Source organism: Elaeis guineensis, chromosome 10, assembly GCF_000442705.2.
Source record: "Elaeis guineensis isolate ETL-2024a chromosome 10, EG11, whole genome shotgun sequence".
In the NCBI taxonomy this organism is placed as follows: Eukaryota; Viridiplantae; Streptophyta; class Magnoliopsida; order Arecales; family Arecaceae; genus Elaeis; species Elaeis guineensis.
The window spans coordinates 36,124,761-36,144,875 of NC_026002.2; the positions used below are offsets into that span (position 1 = coordinate 36,124,761).

At 38.7% G+C, this 20,115-nt stretch overlaps 2 protein-coding genes and 1 long non-coding RNA gene across 4 annotated transcripts; 2 read left to right on the forward strand and 1 right to left on the reverse strand.

Moving 5' to 3' along the window:
• Window positions 1-2,099: 2,099 nt before the first annotated feature.
• Window positions 2,100-8,315, forward strand: LOC105032086 (uncharacterized). Of its 2 annotated transcripts, none has more exons than XM_010906438.4 (3): window positions 2,100-2,355; window positions 3,651-5,859; window positions 5,945-8,315. In XM_010906438.4, the coding sequence occupies exons 2-3, from the start codon at window positions 3,684-3,686 to the stop codon at window positions 8,011-8,013; spliced, it is 4,245 nt and encodes a 1,414-aa protein (XP_010904740.1). In that variant the 5' UTR covers window positions 2,100-2,355; window positions 3,651-3,683; the 3' UTR covers window positions 8,014-8,315. The 2 variants fall into 2 exon arrangements, with proteins under 2 accessions (XP_010904740.1, XP_010904741.1); XM_010906439.4 differs by having other exon boundaries at window positions 2,100-2,290.
• A 3,985-nt stretch (window positions 8,316-12,300) lies between these two features.
• Window positions 12,301-14,113, forward strand: LOC105032085 (NDR1/HIN1-like protein 13). The gene is made up of 2 exons (XM_010906437.4): window positions 12,301-12,649; window positions 13,040-14,113. Exon 2 carries the CDS (start codon window positions 13,072-13,074, stop codon window positions 13,909-13,911), a length of 840 nt encoding a protein of 279 aa, XP_010904739.1. The 5' UTR covers window positions 12,301-12,649; window positions 13,040-13,071; the 3' UTR covers window positions 13,912-14,113.
• Window positions 14,114-16,795: 2,682 nt separating this feature from the next.
• Window positions 16,796-19,723, reverse strand: LOC105032084 (uncharacterized). The gene is made up of 2 exons (XR_829728.4): window positions 19,553-19,723; window positions 16,796-17,237 (listed from the first exon to the last, which is right to left on the reverse strand). It is a non-coding gene; the product is annotated as an uncharacterized lncRNA (long non-coding RNA).
• Window positions 19,724-20,115: the final 392 nt, after the last annotated feature.

The following is a 20,115-nucleotide window of genomic DNA, read 5'->3' on the forward strand; positions in this document are numbered from 1 at the left end:
AGTGGGGTACTGAAAAATCATCCAACAAGTTGCTGGAATAATAAGTTCAAAAGGATTTTTGTTGAAGGGTGGCTCTCATTATAATCAAGCCTAGTTTGTATTCTAATAAGCTTGGACCAAAACCTATTTCCAACCTACTCAAGGCAGATCCTTGATCCAAATTGGAAGCTTTGCAATGAAAGGCTGAACTTGGAATGATTAATTGGATTAGCATATAAAATGGATTGTGTTATCAATGACATAAAGTAGGACAATTACCCAGCTCAAAAAGCAAATGTTGGGATATCAAACAAGTACGTGAACCATAAAGAATGGAGTTCTTTCGCTTTTGTTCTTTACACTGGAATAAAAAAATGGAAAAAATTTGTTTCAGACAACTTCGATCCCGGATCCTATGGCTTTACTGAAAGAAAGAAGTTGCTTTATCCCTCGTGTAAAAGCTGGTGGACACTTGCTTGGGTTAACAATGAAGTGTCAAAACTTACAAATATTTTTCTTTTACCTCTTAATTTTTAAATATTTGAATTTTCTTTGGAAAAATCATGGTTGAAAAAGATGGTGCCGGTTTATAATCCTTAAATTTTGCCATAAATTATTGAAACTAATTATTCCATTCTCTTTTAGCAGCAAACTACGCTCCTTTTTCCATCGATTATGCAGCCATTCCACCATGTTTCTCTAGATAGATTCATAGAAGGCGGCAAGGGAACGCAACACCAGACAGTGTGCCTTCATTAGTTCACATTATTGTTTTATAATAAATTAAGGTACTCTAAAAGATTCTTCTGCAATGTTATCGTCCGAATATTTTTTCTTTTTTTTCTAGAGAACAAGATTTGGATAATTAAAGAGTTCACATCACCCATAAACTCAAATTTGACATGCATTGGAATCAATGAATCTTGGACAAAAGCATAGGTTTGGATCAAGAAGGTAGACCTCAAATCAATTGGCGTTATATTGTGCATTTGTGGTTTTAAACCTAGCCCTTATTGCATATAGTTGAACCTTGTTTAAATTACTTTTTCTAGGATAAATGTGTATGCACAATTAATTTGATTAGAAGATATACTTGATTCTTTGTTAAAGAACTTGGGCCAACATCCAACCCATTTGTTGGTCATGTTCATTGGGTCAAATTTTGAATTTGATAGACTTGACAAGGCACAATATTAATATAAGATGGAAAAAAAAATTTATACGAAGAGTTTTCATTAAGCACAACTAAGAGTGGCTATGTCATTGCTACTTTAGTATTATCGGACAATATATTTATGTCATGATAATCAAAAATATTACCTATAGATTTTTCGAAGATGAGCCTCTTACAGCAATCTCTACTCTTTGATTGGCCAGGAATATGGTAGAGGATAGAAAGTTGCTCAAATTTTATACCTCTTATTTTTTGTATTTAAAAAAAAATAATTATCTCAATTTGCCATTTTCTTCTCTTAGAATTTCTTTCGTCTAGTTATTATTTAGAGAAGGATCAGATTATAAGTCTGTTTGATTCTTCGTAGCTAAATATGTTAATGATTAAAACTATTATAAATATGATTACTTAAATCTAACTTCAATAAATGCCCTTGATTATTTTCATGCAATTTGAACTATAGGTGTATTGCCTCCGGATCATATTGTAACACTTGAACAACTTCTCTTGAGCTAGAGTTACATTAGAATTTACACTTACAAAGGTCAAAAGTAAAAGATTTATCAACTATAACAACTAGCCTTATAAATAGTTTAATTGTAATCTTGCTCATATCCAAATTATAAACAAATTTTCAATTAGGTTTATTTCCTTTTGATAAGAGCTCTGGCATATACCGTTTTAGTTACCCTAACCTCAGAATGGAATGAACCTACGCTCACCCTTTATACTACTAGAAGTACATTATTATTCTATGTTACCATATAATTTCCTCTGTTGATAAACATACCCTACTTTTATTGTTTCTGTTCGATGTTTGGTCGAGAGAGAGTGGCATAACTAGTGTGTATTTCCTGAAAATGGGAGGCCAGTTATCACAACCGGTGAAATGCCGGGGATTTGTGCAAATCCCACGAACCGAGGACGGGATTAGAAGTATTAAAAAAAAAAGAAAAAAAAGCACTCTTTTGACACCGGTTGGATCCCGTCAGCCTCGATTCCCCTTCAACTTTCCTCTTCTTTAGTTTAGATTTTGTTCTTTCACCGCCCCCTTTCCTTTCGGTTCGCTAGATCTTTGCTTCACCGTTCAAAACACCAAAGCAGCACCTCATTCGTCGACAAAGGCACAAGAAATTAGTGAGTAGAAGAGCGATATTTGGACTGTTCGCTGTGATAATTCTTTCCTTCTTCTTTGATCCATTGTAAGCATCCTGCTATCTTGCTTTATCTTACTATGGTTCTAACAGTCACCTCTCTAGGTTTTTGTTTTTGGAGTTGTTGGGATTTTGGTGGTGAAATCTTCCATTCATTCGTTTGGTGGGGTGGGGTGTACTCTTTGGCATAAAAAAGATCCGATTTTGATCACTTTTTTCAAGTGAGCTTGATTCATTTTACTAATAAAAACTGGTTCTGGTTCAGAGTTCTTTTTTTTCCACGTATTTTGGTGGATTTGGGGTGAGATCTTGTTCTGTTGATCATTCCACCGCAAGATTTGATTTTGGGTGTTGGTTTGCTGGATTTTTACTTGGATCATCATCTCCTTGTTCTTCCTTCTCAAATCGGAATCGGTTTCTATCAGTGTGACTTCTGTTTCTTTACTTTCCTGATTGATCTGGTATTACATCTATTTCCCAATGTATTCCATTAAGTCCTCAAGTGCAGCCTCTCACTTGAAATCTGATCACGAAGAGAAGGAAAAAATGGGAGAATACAATAACAACCTTCGGAAGTAAAATAACCTAATTTGCCTGTCGGTTGATCTCATTTCTAAAGATTTCTTATTGATTGGTTATTTGAGGTGGATTTCTGAAGATTGATATACTAAAGTGCTTTTTTTGCTTTTTCTTTCTTTAAGTTTATCTGATCGAGTGAATAAATAGAAAATCCTTGTTTGAGACTGCTTTTGATATCTGGTCTAATTTATAGCCCATGGATTTCATTACTTATAAATGGTATTAAGAGAGATGAGTAACGATAAATCTATTTTCTGGAGTCTTGTGCCGATTATCATGTGACAAACAAAGGTTTGCTGGTTTTCAGAATCGTGCTGCTCCATTATCCATACTTTAATCTAATTCATTAGTGCATGTATTGTTTGTTCTTTTCATAAATTGGTTTTCCTTTTCAGATAAATTAAAATCCAGCATATTTTTTTCTCTGCCATTAAACCCTGATCCCTAAATAGAAGCTAAAGATGAAAAAGGATATTGATGGTAGATTTCTAGAGCAACACGTCTTGTCTATGTATCTGTTTGTTTTGTCTTCTATGATTCTGACTGGTCACACCCAGGTTGGGATTTAAATATTGTTTCAGAAATGGAATTATATTTTCTTGATGATATGTTCATTTCTTTTGGAAGTTATATTTAACCGGACTTCAGGTTTTGCTTTCTTTCACTTGAACTTGAACTCTTTTATATTATCACCTTCCATAAATTTGATTTTGTCAAGTTTCTTCTGGAGAACTAATATCGTTGCCCTTCTTTGTTGCCACCAGTTTTTTTTTTGGAGGAAAGAAAGACAAGAAGATATGGCAATTGAGGGAAAGGAAGTTATGTTACATATCAAAAAAGTTCTAGTATATTCCATCAGAACTAGCTATAAATCTGTTCAAGATCATCCATTTATTTTCAGTGTGGTGTGTTTCATGCTTATACTGTACAAATCTTTTCCTTCTCTATTTGCCTTTCTGGTGTCTTCCTCACCCGTCCTTATCTGCACTGCTCTTCTTCTTGGAACCCTTTTGAGTTTTGGTGAACCACATATCCCTAAAATTGAAGAAGTGGATAAGAGGACTCAGGAAATTTCTTCTCTGAAAGTTGGTTCTTCTGCCAGTGATCTTGTTGTTAGGGAAGATGAGAGCTGCATGGTTGAGACCCATGTGGAAACTCAGAGAGAGATAGAGGAAATGGCCATCAAAGAGGCAGTTTTGGGTGAAAAAGGGGTTAGTCCTTGTTGTGAGGTAGAGGAGAATATCCCTTTTGCCACAATACATGATGAGGTCCATGAGGGAGATGAGAGGGATGACAGTTTGGCTGCAAGCTCTTCAGCTAAGGAAGACGAGAAGGGCATTCATGGTGAGGAGATAGTGGCAGAAGAAAGAGAGCTCCACAAGCAGGAAATAGCCAAGAAGAAAGAATTTTCTGTACAAAATGTAGCTGAACGTGGGCTTAAAGTGAGCAAAGATATTGATGGTTTCACTACAATGGATCAAATAGAAAATGAGGGCCTCAAAGTGGAGATTAATAAGCCAGCATTGGATGGTTACTTTGATTCTTCTCTCGGTTCACCTTGGCTGCATATTGACATCCATGATGCTTCTTTAGATTCTGGATCCGACGAGGCAGAAAGTTCTTCTCCTGATGCTTCTATGGCTGACATCATTCCGATGCTTGATGAGCTTCACCCACTTTTGGTCTCTGAAACTCAGCCTGCTCTTTTATCCAAAGGCAGCATGGATGGTGCTTCCCAAGGTTCCTCTCACGATCATGAATCAAATGATGATGGTGTGGAGGAAGAAGCTGAAAACCAGGAGGATGAAGAGGATGAAGAAGCACAGGAAGAGAAAGATGATGGAGCAGATGCAGCGGTGACATGGACAGAAGATGATCAGAAGAATGTAATGGATCTTGGGTCTTCTGAACTGGAAAGAAATCAAAGATTGGAGAGCCTCATTGCAAAACGAAGAGCAAAGAAGGATCTAAGGTTTGAAACAGAGAGAAATTTGATAGACTTGGATGGCAGCATGAAGGAACTGTCATGCTTTCATGTTCAAATTCCACCCATTTCAGCACCAAGACGGAATCCATTTGACCTTCCATATGACTCAGAGGAACCAATGGGTTTGCCACAAATTCCTGGTTCAGCCCCTTCTGTTCTGCTGCCCAGAAGGAACCCATTTGATTTCCCTTATGATCCAGTAGATGTAAGTAGCAGCCGCACAGTGGAGACTTGGAGACATCGAGATTTTGTTTCAGATCCGCAAAGAGATATGTTTTCCAGGAGGAACGAGACTTTTAACTTGGGAGATACCGAAGTTAAACAAGAAAAGCAGGAGTCTAGGCTGAAACCCTATTTTGCTGTAGAGAGGACGGACTTGGAGGAGACAGATTCTGCTGCCTTACAGAGACAAGTCAGTGACAAGAGTAATTCAAAGGTGAGTTCTGTTCCAGATTCTGACACAGATTCTTCAGTCACTGATCAAGAATATCATAAAGAGCTTGTTGAGCAAGAACTGTATCAAGAGGGCTCTCCTTCTGAACATGATGCTGAACCTGTTGAACAAAAAACTCGGTTCTCCAAGGAAGCTGAATCAATGAAGGTTGAACAAGAGAAGAGTGAGATCAATATCGCTAGCGATCGTGGAACTCAAATACATGCTAACATTGTCCTTGATGAAACCCGCCAAGCTGCTGAATCTTTTGGAGCAGTGGAAGAGGCAATCAGAGATGAAGCAGGCACAATTCCAACCATTTCAGTTGCTGAGAAGTTAGAAGTGATCGAAGAGAAGTATGAACAGTCAAGTCCCTCCACATCAGAAGGGGATGAGAAGACTAGAGATGCCATGCTTGCAGCTGATGATTCTCATTGTCTGAGTGGGGCAGAGAGAGCCGATGACAGTCATGTTGCTGGTCCCATTTATGATTCCAGCCCACAAGCAATCAAAAAATCCCTATCTAACATTTCGGAAGCTTCCTCAGACAGTGGTAAGGGCACTTAGCACCGACCCATTATCAAAGATGTGAAATCCTTTTATCATTGCTTCATGTAATGAGCCTTTTTTTTATGCAGGTAAAGGAGATCCTGATGCCAGTTCATTGAAATTTGAAATACAACACGTGGGTTCATCTCCAAGGCCTGTTGAGAGAAACGTTGACTCAGGAATTAGAAGCACAGGGGAGGAGTTGTTGGCGTCCTCCACTAGAGGGCTTTGGGTGGCTTCATCAAAATTAGTTTCCGAATATGAATCGAGATCCGGGAAGATAACTGAACTTAGAGAGCCAGAAGTTATCGACATTGGATCACAACCAGTCCACAAAAATGCAAGTGATCTGATTGCACCTGTATTATCAGAGCCAGCAGCTACAGATATTATGTATCAGTCAAGAATTAATGTGGATGTGAGTCATCAGACTGAAGGAAATGAGATGTTTGATACTGCAATGTCTTCTTATTCAGACAGTTTACTGTTGTCTGATCATTTGATTTCATCTGCATTAGAAAGGGCACAATCTACAGAGAAATCTGGAATGGAGCCATCATCTGAAGTTGGTGTTGAAGAATCCCAGATAAGTATCTTGGACTTGCCTCCAATTCCCGAGGAGAACTTAGATGATGATAAACCAGAAGAGGAGCACGAAAATTTGACAAAGCCTGTGTCATGTGTTGGTTTAACTGGATCGCAGATACTTGAAGAACCCAGAATTGTTTTGTCTGATATAGAACAAGAGCTGTCTCTACTTCAGAGGAAGTCAGCTGAGGAAAGTGATATGGATGGGAATTGTAGGCTTGCTCATGAGCCAGAGGATGTGAATCCTAGAGTTGTTTCTCCAGTTTCTATTCATGATGGTAGTTTTACTGGATTAGAGTTGCTTGAGCCAAAGGAAGGCATGGACTTCTCAATTCTGTCAGAGGCAAAGTCTGAGCTTGACACGAAGTCCAGTACTGTTTTGACTGATTTAAGAGATGACATTGTCAATGCTGTCCCAAGAGAGCGAGAAGGCTATTCTCAGCAGAATATAAATGATTCAGATGAAGAGTCTGATAAGATCCATCCTGATGTCATAAATATCAGAGGGATTGATGAAAACCTTCTGTCAGAATTGGATGTGGTTGGCGACTTCCATGTAGAAGGATTGAGGTCAGATCAACAAGGACCTGAACTAGGCCAATCTGATGATATTACCACGAGTTGTTTAACTTCTGAAATGCATGAAATCACTTCCAAGCTGCTAGTTTCTGAAGTGAGATCCACAGAGCATGCTGATATTTCTCTGAATCTATTCTCTGAAGCCAATTTGAACCCATTTGAAGAATTGCATTCAGTCATTGACCAGCCAAAATCTGTGGAATCAGAGGTTGGGTCTTCATGTGGGTCATCATTTGTAAATCCTGAGCAGGTGGTTTACAATCCTAGGCTGCATCTTCTAGAAGCAAGCTATATGGAAATTGATTTAGTTTTCAAGCAAGTCCATGAAGAAGCTGGGGTGCCCTCTGCTTCAGAGCCCATTGTTGGCAAGTCTAAAACAATGACATCTGAAGTTAGTGCAAGTGAATTGGTTATCACTGAAAGAGATACTGAGCAAACAATTGCTGATTCAGGAATGCTAATCCTTGAAGCAAAATCTGTTGAGGATATCAATTCAGCTTTCAACAAAATTACCGAAGGAAGTCTGGGTAAATCTATTGTCCCTGAAGTCGGACCATCTCAAATTTTACCAGGAGGGCTGCATTTTGAACCGATGGAGATTCATTCTGACCTGCAGATTGTTGAAGCAAATTCTTTCGAAGACATACACTTAGCTTTCAAGCAAGCATCTGATGGCATCTATGACAACCCTCCAAAGGTGACTAAACCCAATGTTGGGTCTACAGAAGTTGAGATTAGTGACAGACACCTGGAGCCTGATGTTCTTGAAGTGCGTTCTTCTGAAGAGATCAAGTTGGCTTTTAAGGAAGCTGTCTCTAAGGAAGCTGTCTCAAGTAAGCAACAAAATGCTGGAAAATCAGGTGCAGTTGAGAAGGTGGATGATGATTCTAGCTCCAATGCTTCCACCTCAAAGAAGACAAAGAAGAAAAACAAATCTGCTAAATCGGGATCAAGTTCCAGTTCAAGTTCTAGCTCAAGTGATTCCGACTAATTTGAGGGTAAATATTAAGAAAGGTTTTGCTTTTTTGTTTATTTCTTGCATGGTTGTTCTTGCTTGAGGTGTTGGGATATTTGTTTTACCTCTCTGGTTATTTGAAATTTTAAGTAGATTTTGGGATATGGCTTTGAAAGATTTTTGGGCTTTTCGATATATTCTAGTGCTTTGTGGGCAGTGTTTTGGTCAGCTTTTCTTTTATAATATAGTTTTTTGTTGTGACAGTTTGTTGTTGAAGTAGAATTTGATGATGATGGCTTCTTGTAAATTATAACTTGCAACGTAATGATTCTTGAAAAGCTGAGGAGGTGATATTCGTGAATGATAAATATTTTCACGTATTTATTGCGCTTATCTTCACCGGGTGTTCCTGTTCTTGTTACTTATCTTGTGTTCCAAAGTAATAATCACCATGTGAGGTTCAAAATAAAAAGCAGTGATCATCATGTGAGATTAAGAAATGCGAAAGTTATTTTTCACAAGTAATGTGGGTCCTTTCTCTTGGTTGTTATACTGGAAACACATTGATTCTTTTAATTATTATTCTGTTCTGGTGGTGTTAAGAGCATTGCATCAGCATTACCATGTCCGATTATAGTTACTCAATTACTTCATTAGAAGGTGAATTGTTCTTTCACCAAAAACGAAGGTGAATTATGAAATGATATGTAGGAACTTGAGCGAAGACCACTTCCTATTTACACTTAAAATTTTTCTCAATTGATATGCTTTCCTCTTAATTATTCTTTGTGTATGGTTTCTATATTATTAATTGAACAAGTAACAAACTGGTATAAATGAACTTGTAATAAATTACAAGCAAATTCCAGAACAAATCTGTCCAGATGTACTTCCTTCAACCCGGTTCGATAGGAAACCACATGTTCTTATCCACAAAACCAGACCCAAACTGCACAAAGTGATGAATCTCTATCGATAAAGAACACCCAGCAGGAAATTTTTGAGCTACAGACTACGTGTGGCCAAGCATATTAGGATTCAGAAACCAACAGTCATCATCTACTAGAAAATCAACTTGAGAAATACTTTGGATGCTCCCAAAATCATAGACAGTTCTTCATGAATTATTTACCAGATGGATATATAGCTCTCTCTGCATGTCTCAGAATGAATGGTCCCTAAATCTCTAAAGATAAAGAACATTATGTTCTAGTTACTGCTTTTCTGAGAATTTGCTTTTTTAGAACAAGATTCTGATCCGAATAGAGCACATTCTCTTTTGGTTTCCAGTCAAGTACCAACAACTAGCTAACACAAGTTCCTTCGGCTGACAAGAGCATCCTTCACCAACAGGGCCGGCGACAGAGAACAGACAAAGTTGCAACTTAAGCATATGACGATGATGATGATAGTGTGAAAAATATTAGTTATTACACAAATCGTAGCTATTAGATATGTTATGATTATGAGTGCACGTTGGTCCGAACAAGCCACTGATAGCCAGCTTTGCCCCCCCTTTTCCCCCTTCATTTTTTTCCCTCAAGCCTTTGAGTTGCAAATCATTGGCATGTGGATTGTGGAGGGTAATTACTTGGCTCTGGGCATTTTTAGGCCGTTCTGGGTTTGCCGGTCCTGCTCAAAAGAATCAAATCTGAATGCACGTTATACCCTGTGCACGCCGTCAATTATAATTATTTATTTCTATAAATTTTATTTATCAAATACTCATCTCAATGCATCATTGTTGAAATGGATAACTATAAAACATATAATTTCTTCTTTGGGCTTATTTGGCTTAGAAATTTTGTATTGCATGGACGGTAATATAGTTACTCGTCTTTATGGATAGCATTCATCGAACACTCATCTTTATGTATCCCTGTAGTCTGTAGAAATAAACAGCTATTATTATTGTGTGTCATCATAGGATATTATCCCTCTCATTTGGCTGCTCCAGGAACGTTGGATTCCCATGAATAGTAACTAGTAGGCATCGTGCAGTGTCCAGCTAACCCCTCACAGCTGGATCCCACTGTAGACGCGGTCACGCACGCCGAGTCCTCTCCACACCGCGTCTCGGCAAGGGAACCCCGCACACTAATAGAACAGCGCAAACGTACGCGACATCTAAAGCATACGTGGTCCATCATTCAATTAGGGGCATGGTTTGGGTGTTTTTATGAAGCGGGTGTGTTTAGAAAAGAAACAATACGTGGTCCCACGCGGAGACCGCGGGACTTCCTGTAGCCTGGTGGCGTGCCTTCGGAGAAATTATTGGAGTTGCAACCAAAAATTTCTCGTGCCTTCGCGGCTGGTACTCAACCGTGACCGCGTGGGCCCCGCAACCTCTCGCAAACACCGGATCTTTTTCGGTTTACAGCTGGGCTCACCGGGATCCATGGCTGTCTAAAGTGTATCTATTTTGACTAAAATTAAAAAGATATCACTTGTCAAAATTATTAAAAAAAATTATCAAAAAAGTTATTTAAAAATATATTAGAGTCACTATTTTTTTTAATAAATTTATGTCAGCTTGTGTCGTCCATGAGGCAAATAAATTAGTCAGATAAAAATTCGATCCGCCACATGAGGTATTATCTACTTTGATCTATTAGCCTCACGATTTTACCCTTTAAAAAGCACCTCATATGGAAAAAAAATTTTCCTCCATATAAACGTGAGTCTCTCTTGACGCACAATCGATGTGGGACTATTGGTACCCTTCACATTATTAAAATCAGAGCTCCAATCAAGAGAAACTCCGATGTGTACAGTCCGAGGAACCCCACAATCAGTCGAGACGGATCTCGACCCCTACCTGATGTACCATTATTGTAGATAAGAGCTCGGTCCGTCACGTGAGGTATTATCCATTTTGGTCCATGGGCCTTACGGTTTTGCTCTTTAAAAAGTACCTCACGTGAGAAGAATTTTTTTCTCTATATAAGCACGAGTTCTTCTTGACTCGCAATCGATGTGAAACTATTGATGTCCTCCATATTTTTAGAACCATAACAGTCATGTTTGCATAAAAATTTGCATGAGGCGGTTAAGTAAATTTCACGCATGGGAGACTAACGAAATTTGACAGGTGTCTCCAAACTTCCTTGAAACAAGTAGTGGCACACCCTTTATTCACATAGAATTTCTATGAGGTGAAGTTGGATAGAAAAATCTTAACAGTTGCATTTGGTGCATTACTGGACAATCTTGAAAAATAATATAGATTACCTTCAGAATAGATTGTCACCATTAAATTACTGATAATATTGATTATTATGTTTGATATACATAGTAATATTACAGTAAAATTATTAAAAATTTTAATTGATATTTTTGATATGACAATCAAATTATCGGTAACGTGAAATCAAAATTTAAAAATATCTCCAATAATTTTATCCTAGTGCTCTTCTTTTTTTCTAACGAGAAGTAACGGAAGTGATGTAGATTTGATGGTGGCGCAGAGAAATAGCGGATCAAGAGATGGGGAACCGTGGGCATTGGAGGGGTGGGGAGGGAATGGATGCGTGTGGAGCCGTGGAGGTGATGGGGACAAATATGGAAGAGCCACAATGGATGGTGGAGGATAAGAGTGGAGGAGCTGCGAGTAGACAAAGAGATACAAAGGAATCGCAGATCAAGGACGCATGCGAAGAGAGGTTGGAGAGAGGGAGGAAAATTGGACAATGAATTTTATGTAATTTTTTAAAAAATAATTTTATTAAAAATTTTAATTACTGTATTATCAAAAAAATAATAATATGAATAGCCATTCCTCCCCACAATAATTTAAATTGTCTTTTATGAAATAATCTAGGTTGTCAAAATAATTTAACATACCATTTAAAAAAATATATATATTAAATATAATAATTTAAATAATTATATTAAATTATCAATAATTTAAATAGATTGTCCGCTGCACAACGCAACCTACTTGTTTTGATATTTCCGAAACGCTCGGTGTTGCAACACGTCTCCGAACATTCTCACCCGATCAATACGCACACTTCAATAAAATTTTATACTATGTTAAACTAGACACCATTCCCGCGTCCTTTGAGCAGCCAAGTGGGTACAAAAAGCATAATATAAACCTAAACTATACCCCAATTATTTATATATTTATTTTTTTATTCATTACACCACGCATTGGTTTCTTCCGAGAACAACGGCTGTCATCCCGACACACAACCTTTTTATTTTTTATATTCAAACTTTTTAATATCTGTGTTCTGATCGTGGCCCCTGTTAAGTTAAATACCAATAGAGGATATGAATTGAACGTGGTAGCCAGCTAGCCAACCGGACCTGACCCTATCGTGGTGGGCTAGCGTTAACCAATGATTCCAGGGAGCTCCAAATACATGCAGATACATCGTAAAAGAATGTACAACGGTTCTGTAAAATAGAGAAGTTAATGCAAGAACTTTTAATAATTAAGGATTAATTTGCTCGTTTGTTCCCGAGGCGCCGCTTCATTAGAGCTGGAAGGCTTCCTATCGCCTTCCCTTCCTTCTCTCTCAAGTCCCCTCTTTTTTAGATCTCCCGACCGTTGCAACTCAGCCAAATGCATCCTTTCATCTGGTTTTCTTCTGGAGTTCGAGTTTTATAAGCGCGAAGAGAAGGATAGAGGAGGAGGAGGAGCTCTTTTCACTCTTTTTGCAAGGTTAGTGTAGGATTTTTTTTTTGGTTTGTTTCTTCTTTTATTTTGCTTGTTTTACTTCGTTTTGATGGAAGATTTCTTTGATCGAAATCCAGAGCTTTTCTCTTTTCTTCCATTTATGGAAATCCATAGCAATGTCTTTTGTAGAAATTGTCATTTCTTTCCATTGAATCCGCTTAAACTTTAGATTCGGTCTTCCAAGTTTCCTTAATTTTTCTCCGTTTCTTCCTCGTTCTCTTTTAAATCGCCCTCCATTTCCACTTTGTCACTCGGAAGACCAAGTTCGGTGCTCAAAAAACTAGTTAAAGTTTGGATTTTTCTTTGTTTTTTGGATTGAATCAGTGGCATTCTCTTGCAAAGTAAAGATCGTAGCTTTGATCTTTTCTTGTGCAGATCTTTCTAAAAGGCTTCAGATTCCGGCGATTATGGCCGACCGCGTCCACCCCGCCAGATCTACCAGCGCCGAGGAGAAGACGGCGGCGCCCGGAGAACCGGCGCCGACATCCCGGTCGGAGAGCTCCCTCTCTCAGGAGAGCTTTGCCGAGAAGCTCAAGCCGCCGCCGGGGACATACGTGATCCAGGTCCCCAAGGACCAGATTTACCGCGTCCCCCCGCCGGAGAACGCCCGCCGCCTCCAGGCCTATACCCGCCGCGCCCACCGCCGCCGCTGCGGCTTCTGCTGCTGCCTCGCCTGGACCGCCGCCCTCCTCCTCTTCCTCCTCGTCGCCACCGCTGCGGCCGCGGGGATACTGTACCTCGTCTTCCAGCCGAAGATCCCCAAGTACTCCGTTGACGGCCTCTCCGTCAAGGGCTTCAACCTCTCCGCCGCCACCGCCGCTGCCAACCTCGCCGCCCTCTCGCCGGAGTTCGACGCCACCGTCCGCGCGGACAACCCCAACGAAAAGATCGGCATCTACTACCGCTCCGGCAGCTCCATCTCCATCAGCTACGACGGCGTCAACCTCTGTCACGGCGTCTGGCCCACCTTCTACCAGGGCAAACGGAACGTGACGGTGTTCCAAACGGCGTTGACGGGGTCAGGGATCCGTTTATCCGCCGCTATGCGGAACGCCTTGGTAACGGCGCAGAGCCGTCGGAAGGTGCCGCTGGAGATCAATCTTGCAGTCCCAGTTAGGGTTAAGTTTGGCGCCGTCACGACGTGGACGATCACCGTTAATGTGCGGTGCGACGTGACGGTGGACAAGTTGACGGTGGATTCGAGGATCGTTTCGAAGTCGTGCAGCGTTAAGGTGGATCCTTTTTAACGGCGTTGTGGTTCCGTTGATGGCGGATATACTGGTGGTGTTCAGGATATACTAATGATGCTCACATTGTTTGGTTTAAGCGAGTGAAAGCCGAGTCCATCTATGTGATTAACATTGTTTGGATGACTGATTTTTTTTTTTTTTTTGGGTACAAGTTTGGATGAGTGAATTGAAGTAAATAAACAGATCTGTTTACACTTTACATTGTTTAGCCATTTAGAATAATATCTTGCAATTGGAATATCTTGGCCAAATTGCATAAGATACAAGGTTAGGATAGAATGCTTTTCACGTATGGTGCCAACCTTAAATATATCGTTGTCCATATATAGCATCAGTCACACCTAAGGGATCGTGCTGTACGTAGTAATGCTGGATCTCGTCCTACATGCCTCATCACTCTGCAATGTTAATCTATAAACCATTCGTGTGATTTGAATACGGAAAGATGTGGCTCCATGATCGATATAAGCCTTCATTATATTCGGCCTGGATATCTTGTGTTAGGGACGCATTGGCCTGCTAATTAACAGAGGCATCCAAAACTGCTTAACTAGCTGACCTCAAAATCAAATATTAGAGTGCTCGTCGAGACCATTATAGTTTTGCCCTTAGATCTTTTAATTGGCTCTGGAGAAAGTGTAGCTCAGCGTGAGATTGAACCAAGCTAGAAACCCTATAAGATGAGCAAGTTATGCTTAAACAGTCGAGTCTCAAGACTGGTCTGCCTACTAATAGCAATGATTCTCCACTCAGGTTTTTATCTACAAAGAAGATCTTGAATGTTAAGATTTTGATTCTTCCTTTTTTCTCTTGGACTACAGATGAAATGTCGTAAAACCAAAAGAAAGGATACCAGTTTAGATTGTTTTGTGAACTAGATTGCTTGTTAGATACTTTGGATTCTTCAAAATATGTAGCGTCAGAAATAAGAAAGAAGAAGAATACATGCACTTGAGTGCTGACAATGTGATAGGCAAGGAAACTTTGTGCATCCAAGGCTTTAGTTTGAGCTAGAATACTACAGAACAGTGTTGAAAGTGATTTGATTTATAGAACCGTGTTGAAAACTGATTTGTCTTGTACCCATTTGCCAAATCATCAGGAAATGGGATAGCTGTCAGTCTATGAGATCGTAAGACGAGTAGTTAAGCAAGATCGATGATATTATCTTCCATCAGGAAATGAAACCATGTCATTCCAGAAGAGAGATTACACACGAGTTGAGATCTAAACTATTACTTACCTGTTATGCACTTGGTTTAATATTACAGCCACTATACGTATACCAGCTACTATAATAGTTTTGAAGGGCCATGTTCTGTGATTCACAAGGATACTTCAATATATTTCATTATTTTGCCCCCTTCACCCCCACCTTGGCTCCGACAGTGACTGCAGTAATATTACAGGAAAAGCAGTTCTTTCTCGATGGAAATGTTCATATAAATTCAGAAAGCAATCCTTTTATTCTGTAAACACTGATACATAGAATCATTTAGCACCTCTCTCTCTCTCTCTCTTTCTCTCTCTTTGTGTGTGTGTGTGTGTGTGTGTGTGTGGAGAATAACAGTGACAACACCAGCAATCAGAACTGTTGGCGTCTAAGCACCTGGTCAACCAGAACCGGGCAAAACAAAAAAAGGAGTTGCTAAACACCTCCCTTCGCCTATCATCTTGTTTATGATATTTTTTAGACGAAAGATAGGCTCTGACTCTTTTTTCTTTTTCTTTTTTTTTAGCAGGGTCCTTCTATTGCACAGCTTTAAAGCAAGCTTGGAGTTGAAATTATCATAGATGGGTTTGTTAGATAATTCTATTATAGTTATCTGACAAATTAGAAAGAATGCTTGATAATGTCACGGCTTTAGCGAAAAATGTCAATATTGGGCCTGGTTGAATTTAATCACCATATATGTAATATGGTTTTGCATTTCATGGCTCGATGACTCATGATTTCTCATGTTCAAGATCAGAGGTTGGTTTCACTTGCCTGGAAGTCCAAATTCCACCAATCCATCAGACACTTTCCCCTATCATTAGGGTATAGGTATTATATGTCATCTCATGATAAAGCATTGCTAAATACAACTTAGTTTTCCTAAAACCTTTATTCGCGGTAATATTTATTAACCTCCCTATGTAAGTTCTTCTAGGTTCTTTTCAAAATAATAGAAAATACCCTTCTACACAATACTACATCTAGCATTCTATCTTCTAGGGTTTGATTACAAATTTTATCATGAGCATTACATACTGATTAAACTGAGATGGGAAAGGTCCCTTATTCATGTTAGTGTTGTGTCATAGTGTGGTGTTCATTTTGTAGGTCTTACTGTCATCTGCATTATATATCAATTTTGGTTTTTTAATTTTCTGTTACCAATTTAAAAGTCAACAACAATGGTAAAACAAACTTATACTTGGTTATCTCTGAGACATTATGTTAGCTATCCGATCATAAATTTCCATACAGAAGGTTTTGAAGCCAAGAGGCTGTCCCTATATAAAATTTCATTGTCAAACCATCATTCTCTTAAACGAGTATATTGCCAAATCATCATGTTATAATGCACTCATACACTTGGATGCCTTGGATCTCACATTCATTTCTTTATTAGGTTTGAGCTTGGCCTCCTGGTTTGTAAGTCCTCATCCAAAAAGAATTGGGCCGACTTAGAGTAGTGAATAAGTATTACTCAGTGCAACCTTATGGAAACTGAGTAACTTCATATCAAGTCATAATTCACTGATGATTTAGGAAATCAGGTGACTATGGCTGATTTATCAGGCTATAACACAATTAGAACAAGTGAAACAATATCTACCCCTCTAGGAAGAGAAGCCAGCAAGGCTTTTAAGGAATTTGAAGTCAATACAGTAATACAGCAATAGAATTTACATAATTTTATCCATGTGCATGTATTACAATCAGGTTGCAATTCACAATACAAGGTAGGCCAGGCATTTCAGAGATTAAAAGCATTTGTTGTTCTTTTCAAAAAAATATTTGCTGTTATTGCCGCTGCTGCTGCAGTTGCTGAAAGAAAAGCCTAATCTGTTCTTATACATGTTCTAAATACCGTATATAGCCTGGACTACCATCCCTAAACACTATCTGGATCTCCTGGAGGATCAGAACTCTGCAAGGTGCTGCCACCATTCTCTAAAAGTTCAATATCCATCTCCTGGAGGATTAGCATGAAGGGAATGGTAAGGAATGGCATCTAGCCATTTGCTGAATTGCTAGATGAGAGGCAATCTCCCTGTAGGGACAGATTCCTGACAAGCAATGGCATAGAAGGCATCTAGCCCAGCTCGAATTGCTAGATGAGAAGTGGCTCCAAGCAGCCCACAATGCCAGATATATCAGCATGATTATGGTATGGTTAATGTTGAAAGCATCAATTAAGAAAAGATTTCAAATGAACAATACACATGACAAGTCTTCAGCTTTACTGGTATAACAGCATACAACAGCAAAATGTGGATGCAAATCTGCTGTGGAGAATGGTATGACTAAGATGTTTCTGCATTATTACTAAGGGTGCAATCGAGCCGAGCCGAACCAAGTCAAATATCCGAAAGCTCGAGCTCGACTCAACTCAAAATACTCAGTCTCGAAACTCGATCCGAAATCAACGATGCCTTAATATCCCAAGCTCGAGCTCGGTTCGATAAAAAATAGACAAAATTCGAGATCGACTCGACTCGAATATCAACGAAACCATATTCGAGCCCGAGTTCGAGCTCGAAATTGAGCCTTAGTCTACTAATAATATGTATGTATGTATATATATGTGTGTGTGTGTGTGTGTGTGTGTGTGTGGTGTGTGTGTGTAGATTCGTGAGCTTTCGAGTTGAGTAGTTTGCTACTTGAGCTCGATAATGACCGAATCGAGTCGAGTTTAGACTCGAATCGTGTTCGAGTAGCTAGCGAGCGGCTAGACTCGTTTGCACCCCTAATTATTACTAAATAAAATAGCTTGAACCATCAAAAATAGAGAACAACATCCAATCTGACTCAAATATTTGTATCATAAGGAAAAATTGTACATAAAGCTGAATGGCACCATCAACAACATACTGAAAGTATTATAAGGAAAAAAAAAAAAATCAGTTTACATATCCAACATGTCGCTAAAAGATAGCCAAAAAGAAAATCCATGCAACCAAATGGAGAAGCTAAGGATCAATTGGCATGCCATTCTGGCTCTTATACATATGGCAGCTTTCTAGAACATGCTTGAGATTGTGCAATTAGTAGAAGAGTTTAATTAGCTAGGGTGTATGAAGGGAAGCATTTCAAAGCCGATCTCACATATAGCAGCAGCTTGTACACTGAATTAGGTTCAGCTTCTGAAAATGCTAAACAGAGAGCACATTATGGAATTAACTCAGCCCATTTAAGCTTCATATTAAGGTTGTCTTCTCTAGAGCACCACACACAATAAGACAACACTGTAAGTTAGCAGCCATTCAACTTGGCAAGAAGTGCACGGTTCCACCACCATTTGCTGATTCACGTACTCTCGAGATGTCTCAAGATGTCATTGTAAAAGATGTGAGAATTAACACCAAACTGTTTATTGTTCTGTCTGAATTGCTGAGAAGGCCAAACATACCACGATTAAGGTTCATGAATAATCCTAGAATCTTCAAAATGTCCAATCTTCTATTCAAAATCTTAAAAACATTTGGCTTCATTCCAATTTCCTTTCAAGTATACTACTTCTCCATCATTTTCTCTTGTTTGGAATATTACAAAAGATCTAAGGGCTAGACTTGTATCAACAGCAAACAAGCGTTCCTTGACCCTTCTTACTAGTGCGTAGATATATGAAGATGTTTGAGATTTCTGAAATATATGAAGATGTTTGAGATTTCTGAAGCATTTTGCCGCCAACATTGCAAACTTTCTTATTTCATACATAAGCAACTTTCTTATTTCATACATAAGCTCTCCACTTTAATGAACTGATACAATATCTGCTTGGTGTTTCACTTATTTTCACTTATTTGTTGTTTGACAAATTTGCAAATTTCCTCCATACTCTAAGAGAATATATTACAATATTTTTTTTTAAACTGAGGTAGTTGAGCATCCACATTATTAGATCGAAGACTTTAGCATCCAAAGGCAATCAATGTAGTATGTGAAACACCGCTTCAAAATTGAACATTTTCCACTCAAACTATTGGAACTCATCCCACTAATGATGATCATTATATCATGTCAAATTTGTCAAATATTTATACCCAAATCAATAAGAAAAAATAGCTCCAAGATCTCGAGACTTGTATGTTTATATCAATAATAAAGATATTCGATCAATTATCATTATTATAAACAATCTAAGTAATAGCTTTCTTTCCAAAACCTCCCATTCCAATACATCAATAATCATCAACCATTATAAACTGAGGAATTGCTTTATTTCCGAAACTTTCCATTCCAACAACTACAACCATAATAACAACCAGTCCAATCAATTACATATTAGGCATCTCTTTAATGTCATCTTTTCTATGAAATCCAATCACTCAGATGAATATTAACAGTCCTATCTCTGCCTCCTATCTTATGCCAATCCATCATAGAGCAAACATAAATAGACTAGGGGAGTTAAAAGGAGCCCACCATTTTCACATGTGATGATGCCGGAAAGCTGCCACCGGAAACTCATCTGAGTGGGTTATGCAGTTTTGCTTCCAAAAGAAGGTGGGATTCACCTCCAAGCGGCGCCGACTCTTTCCTCCCTTCCTTGGGGTTAGGGTTATTCTGTGTGTCGTGGGTCAGTATCCTAACTTGGGAAACTTTCATGTGGAAATTTTTGTTTCGGCCCTTAGTTTATTGGGCCTAATTAAAGTTGTTAGGAGAGTGGACTTGGGCCTGGGTCTGGCTTATTCTTGTGGCTGGACAGGGTTGAATTAGGTCTAAGTTTGGATTGTATAAAGTTTAATGGATTAACATGATATTTGACCCTTTTTTTTAATAACTTTCTCTGGTCTTGAATATAGTTTTGTGAAATTTCAGACCTAATTTTAAGTGTGTTTCCTAGTCCCACCTATGCCAGACCAATGGATTTTTCTTTTTTTTCTCTATCATTCTTTTTATGTTCAAAAGTTTGTGTATTTCTTCCTTCGTCTCTGTGTACCTTTTTCCTTCTTGTCCTATCTATGCAATTCTTTTCTTTCTTTTGA

Excerpts from the sequence above, each read along its gene's own strand:
- LOC105032086 (XM_010906438.4), top strand. The coding sequence starts at position 3,684 with ATGGCAATTGAGGGAAAGGAAGTTATGTTACATATCAAAAAAGTTCTA. Across the intron at positions 5,860-5,944 it reads GGAAGCTTCCTCAGACAGTG|GTAAAGGAGATCCTGATGCC; the intron begins GTAAGGGCACTT and ends TTTTTTATGCAG.
- LOC105032085 (XM_010906437.4), top strand. The coding sequence starts at position 13,072 with ATGGCCGACCGCGTCCACCCCGCCAGATCTACCAGCGCCGAGGAGAAG.